Source organism: Myotis davidii, unplaced genomic scaffold (assembly GCF_000327345.1).
Source record: "Myotis davidii unplaced genomic scaffold, ASM32734v1 scaffold1983, whole genome shotgun sequence".
Classification (NCBI taxonomy): domain Eukaryota; kingdom Metazoa; phylum Chordata; class Mammalia; order Chiroptera; family Vespertilionidae; genus Myotis; species Myotis davidii.
In genome coordinates this window covers 61,940-67,753 of record NW_006293962.1, presented here as the reverse complement: position 1 = coordinate 67,753, position 5,814 = coordinate 61,940, and the positions used below count along the sequence as shown (strand labels likewise).

At 46.8% G+C, this 5,814-nt stretch overlaps 1 protein-coding gene across 1 annotated transcript in view; it reads right to left on the bottom strand.

The window, feature by feature from the left end:
- MED12 (mediator complex subunit 12) overlaps window positions 1-5,814 on the bottom strand; it is a 26,943-nt gene that overhangs the window by 18,137 nt on the left and 2,992 nt on the right. The window contains exons 2-13 of the mRNA XM_015566687.1: window positions 5,630-5,734; window positions 5,235-5,426; window positions 4,939-5,098; window positions 3,509-3,690; window positions 3,221-3,331; window positions 2,840-3,094; window positions 2,367-2,513; window positions 2,105-2,204; window positions 1,844-1,980; window positions 1,501-1,632; window positions 1,014-1,140; window positions 311-540 (exon numbers count right to left, since the gene is read on the bottom strand). Coding sequence (XP_015422173.1) covers window positions 311-540; window positions 1,014-1,140; window positions 1,501-1,632; window positions 1,844-1,980; window positions 2,105-2,204; window positions 2,367-2,513; window positions 2,840-3,094; window positions 3,221-3,331; window positions 3,509-3,690; window positions 4,939-5,098; window positions 5,235-5,426; window positions 5,630-5,734 — 1,878 coding nt within the window. The remainder of the gene's footprint in view (window positions 1-310; window positions 541-1,013; window positions 1,141-1,500; window positions 1,633-1,843; window positions 1,981-2,104; window positions 2,205-2,366; window positions 2,514-2,839; window positions 3,095-3,220; window positions 3,332-3,508; window positions 3,691-4,938; window positions 5,099-5,234; window positions 5,427-5,629; window positions 5,735-5,814) is intronic.

Sequence of the window (5,814 nt, the reverse complement as noted above, 5' to 3'; positions counted from 1 at the left end):
GTGACATGCCCAGGTTGTGGATTCAGCCCCTAGTAGGGAGCGTGCAGGAGGCGGCCGATCAATGATTCTCTCATCATTGATGTGGCTGTCTCTCCCTCTCCCTTTTCCTCTCTGAAGTCAATAAAGATATTTTTTTTAAAAAAGAATGATGCAAGAGTGCCTTGTAAACCAAGAAGCACTAAGCAGATACTACCATCATAGTTAGGATCATAGTTAGGTCTCATTATTAGGTAAGGGACTCTCAGAGGACTCTGGGAGCCAGGAAGATGGGAACATAGGAAGAAACTATCCAGGGCTGGGAAAAACTCACCTCCAGCTTGCTACTGCTGCTACACTCAGTCTCCTTGCGCTCTGGGTCATCAGCAGGGTCATCAAAGGGAGAGGGAGGCCGAGGACCAGGTGCTCCAAAGGCAAGGTCCCCTCGGGAGATGAGGGTGCAAGTATATATGTTGTGGGAGAAAACATCGTGTCGAATCAGTTCACAAAACAGCAGTACCAAGTTAAAGAATTCCACCCGCTCACTCTCACTTCGGGGGTCCGCTAGAGGAGAGGAGATGAGAAAAAATGAGTTAGGAGAAGCATAAAAGATATGGAGGAAAAAAGGGGGGGGGCAGAAAGAAAGAGGGACACACCTCAGGCACTCTCCTCCTAGAGTGCCTGAGGTAGGCAAAAAGAGGAACAATCCAAAACAAAATAAAACTGCAGAGGGACAAAGTATCCTTGGTTACCCCACCTCCTGCCCCACACACCATCTCATAAAGGAATATAGCATCTTTGCTGCTAAGTATATGTGACAATGCTTCAATTGTTTGTGCTGGTTTTTATTTTTCTCTTTATTTCTCTACTCTGTTAAACTATAAAATGATCAAAGACTAGAATTATGTCCAAAATTCATTCAGCATAGAGCCCAAGACAGAAAAATATACCAGAAGGTGCTTAATTATGCTTTCTGATGACAGTAACGGGTAACTGAGTCTAGGCCGAGGTAACCAGAGGGTGGCAGGGGTCCATACTCAGCATGGGAGCCTGTGTATCCAGGAACTGCAGGAGGACATCCTGGAAAATGGGAGCACTAGGAGCAGAAAGGGAGCCAGAGGCAATGGAACCTTTCTCATCTGCAGCTTCTGATTCTCCACAACGCTGTAAGATGAAAGAACAAACTGCAGGATTGGTTTTTACCTGTTTTCTTCACTCCTTCCTCCATGTGTAATCCTAGAACTACCACCTATTTTGTCTCCACCCCAAACTTTTCAATTCCATTCCCCCTTTGACCTCCATTTTCTTTACTGCCTCCCAACTGAAGTTTTGATCGCTTCTCTGACATCAATCCCCTTGCCTTTCTACTTTTGCCTTATGTCCTCGACTTTCCCCCCTAGGTTCTCTACTATTTCTTTATTCTCACAGCTTCAACTATGGTCCCACTACCAGCTCAATCTGTCTCTAACCCCAGTTGCCACTACCCCACTGGCCAACCACTTTCTTTTCTCTCTGCTCCCTAACCTCAGCTTCAATCTCTGCCTGTCTCTTCTCCAGGAGCTTGGCTACCACCATAGCACGATGCCGACCAGAACGTTTGCAGCTGACAGCCCATTCACACAGTAGTGATACCACAGCATCATCATCTGAGGAGATCTGGAGACCACAGGAAGACAGGAGTGAGTAAGGTAGAGCTGGGGACAAAGAACCCAGTTCCGATTTCTTAAACACTGGGTCCCATCTTAAAACATCCCGGCCCAGTAATAGCATCTCTTCAGACATCCCGTTTTCATGACTCACCAGGCCTTCCCCTCACACTGTTGCTCTCGCAAAGTTTTTTGTTCCTTCGGTGCCCCTTCTTGCTTACCTCATGCCCATCCTTGCTAGGCCCCAATCCAAAGATTCGGTTACAAAGGGAGTCAAGAGAGTTGCTGAAGTCAGAGCGCTCAAAACTATGGCTGTCCAGCACTTCCAAAGTATGGAGCACCCGTCCAATGGTGAAGCCTAAGGAGGAAAAGTGGCAAAGGGGATTTACCTCCCTATGCAGTCCAACTCTCAGACCTCTGTCCTAACCAATCTCCATCCTTTCTTCAAACATCCTTCTTACTATTCATCGTCTGGCACTCACCTGCAGTAGCTTCCTGGCACTTATCAAAAGACCAGCGAACCTCAACTGCCTGTCCACGCTCCTTGATCTGCTGTTCGATCTCCCGCAATTTTGCACGGACCTGAAATATATATCAACTACTTTAAGGATGTACCAAGGCATACAAAAGGCCAGGGCCCCAGGATAAAAGAATAGTGCCAGAGGACTCCAAGTCACTATTTTTGAAAGAATAATTGAGCCTCCCCTCCTAATCTGGGGGTACTAGGCAACTGGTCCGACTTACCTGTTGAGTGAAGGCACTGTTGCCCTCTGGCATGGGCAGGTTGGAGGGGGCAATAGGCAGGTGGTCAAGTGGTGAGCCTGTCTTAATTCGGCTATCAGTCAGCGAGTAGTGCCAAACCAAAGCACTAGGACAACACAGGAGGATCGTCTGCAGATAGGAACCACTATGTCAAACTCAGTTACCATGGCTACCTCTCTAGAATCCCATTATAAGACCCAATCCTTAGAATTCTTATCCAAAGTATTCTAAGTCCCTGGAGTGGCATCACTCGATCCCTGAGCCGCTCCCCTCATCCACACTCCTAACTGAAAAGGAACTAACAGTCCATGAATGAGAAGCAATAATCTCTAAGCAAGTACTCAGTGCTGAGTCCCACCTCCAATTCAGAATCACCCCCATTCTCCAGGACAGGCACCCAACCGACTCCTCTCAGGATGCCTCTTAACACTTCCTTGGGGCCACTCAGTACTTACCTGAAGGATACAGCTGAGGCCAAAAACAAGGGGCCGGTGCTGAGGGCACATAAGCAGGTCACTAAAGGGTATAGAGGGTGTGCTACTAGTTGGGGGCTGAGGAGCAGGGGTGGTGGGCAGTGTGCTTGTCGACTGAGCAGACATAACATGAGCCGAGTGACTGCTCATGCCATCCAGTTGCAGGGCCAGTCTTCGGGTACAGAAGTAGGCAAGGCGGCGGGAGAGGTATGCAGACTGAACGAATTCCCCAGAGTACTGTGAAGACATGAGGAGCAAAACCCCAAATTCTCTCCAAGGGACCCTGCTGTCACATCTTATTCCTCCTCTAATCCTCCCGAGAGCCCTCCGCCCCATCCCCGACCCCTAAATCCTAGACCTTACTCGAAGCAGCAGGGGCAGCAGCAGTTTAAGCAATTCATCTTCTCCAGGGCGGATTTTCTCAAAACACTCAAGTACCCATGTCAGGAACTCGTGTCTGTCCAGCATTCCATCCTATGGGTACCAGGGGAAAGGATTAGTTTAGCCCAGGGATTATTAGAGATGAGGCAGATAAAATCAATGACTGGATGAAGAGAACCACAACTGGGGCAAGGTGGCAGGCAGATTCCGTTCTCTATGGGCAGAGTGCGAGATCAGGCTCAATCCAATGTCCCACACGACATGCCCTACCTGAAACATGAACATGGCCAGCTTCTCGTTGTAATCCCACTGCCGTATTGCCAACTCTACATCATGGGGCAAGGGCCCTATAGTGGAACCACAGCCCCCACTGCCTGCAGGCCCAGGCCGGTAATATTCAGCCATCTTTTGCAGCTGCTCCCATAAGTACTTGGTGATGATCTGAGTCCATTCTAAGGGAAAGAAGGAAAGGGGCTATTTTATACTGTCCCTCTGCTTAGAACATTTTCTGTCCACCCCCCACCCCACCCCTTAGCCATGGTTTTGCTTTCTGCCTTTTCAGTTACCCACAGTCAACTGTGGTCTGAAAATAAAATTTCCTAACCATCAATATCATCTGTTCCTGATATCCAACCATCAATACTGTCATTCATGGCTCCATGATCCAGGATTACCCAAAGCAGATAATCCTCCTTCTGATATATGGTCAGGTCAATAGTAGCCTAATGCTACATCAAAATGCGTACGTCATTCACCTCATTTCATCTCATTACGTAGGCATTATCATCTCACATATCACAAGAAGTTTAAATGTAGTACAATAAGATGTTTAGAGAGAGATACCACATTCACAAAACTTTTATTATAGTATATTATCATAATTGTTCTATTTTTACTTACTGTTGTTAATCTCTTACTGTGCCTAATTTATAAATTAAACTTTACCATAGGTATGTATGAGGAAAAAACAGTATATATTGGGTTCGTCACTATCCGTGGTTTCCAGCATCCACTGGGGGTCTTGAAATGTATCCCCCTTGGATAAGGGGGGACTACTGTACTTCTAAACCCTATTCATCCTCTTTGGCTCTAGTCAAATGCTACCTTCCTAAAGCTTTCCCAGGTGTCCCCAAAAGAGGGTAATCTTTTACCCTAGCCAGTTTGGCTCAGTGGATAGAGTGTAGGCCTGCGGACTGAAGGATCCCAGGTTTGATTCCAGTCAAGGGCACATGCCCAGGTCGTGGTCTCGATCCCCAGTAGGGGGTGTGCAGGAGGCAGCTGATAAATGATTCTCTCTAATCACTGATGTTTCTATCTCTCTCTTCTGCTCCCTTCCTCTCTGAAATAATATATATATATATTTTAAAAAAAGAAAGTAATCTTTTGGTCTACTGAAGTCTCAAAGAAGCTTCTGCCTCCTCTTTTGACACCTTATATATTTAATAATGTGACTCGTACACCTGCCTTGGCATACTTACTAGACTATAAGCATCCTAAGGGCAGGGATTAGGTACTGGTCATCCTTATAGCCTAGCACATGTACATACATAGTAAACACTCAAGATACTGGATGTTTACTAATTGAGAGAAAGCAACATACAAGCAGAAGCAAGGAATACAGATAAGGAGAATAATTCTAAGGGTCTATCGCTCCTTGAAGTGATCAGTGGTGGGAACCCTGGTAATTAACAGTTACTCACCCATGAAGGGGTCAATGATATTTCTCTTCTTAACCTTGGTCTCATTGATTGCTGCATAGTAGGCACAGGTCATCTTAATGAGCCAGGCGGCCCTCATCACAGGCACTGTGTATTTTGCTAAGTACCCAAACACTTCGTCCTTCTTACCGAAAATAGGGACCTGGATGGACATCGCAAATAGTGAGACCTCTATTGCCACCATTAGCTTTCAGCCATATAGCTTAATCTGGGAATAGGACTATACTTGGTACCCATGCTCCCCTCCTTGGCCTGAAGAACAGGAAACAGTATCTCACCTTCTTGGCTAGTTGTGTGAGTGGCTTGGTGCCAGCCAGGTCAGTGAACCAGGTGTTAATGGCACTCTGGGATCTTGGAGTCACCAGCCAGAAGTTGTCCTTCTGGTTCACTTGGGGCTTCCTGCGACCAGTGTCAGGGAGGGTGTTGCAACGTAACTTCTCTGCAATAATGTTGCTGAAGTTGGAACTGATCTGAGGAAAGAAAACTATACCTCAGGTGGGAAGAAAGGGTGGAGAGGTAGTTGTGCCTTTGATGGGCAAATGCCACTGTAGTAGCATTAGGTTATGAAGGGAAACTTGGCCACTTAGGTCGTCCCTTTAGGTCTTCCCAACCCACGGCCTTTGCTCCTCAGATTCTTCCAGCCTTTTCCTTCAGCCTGGCAGCATTTTCTCACCTTGGAAGGATTGAAGTTTACATTCTTGGCACTGCCATGTTCATCCCCAGAGACAGCAGGCTGGTTATTGAAACCTTGTTTTACATTCAAGGCCGTCAGTTCATCCTGAGGCAGGAAAATGGCATTTTAGTTTTTTTCCTTGGGGGTGGTGGTGGTGGGAGAGGAGGGCAGGAAAAGAGGGGGGA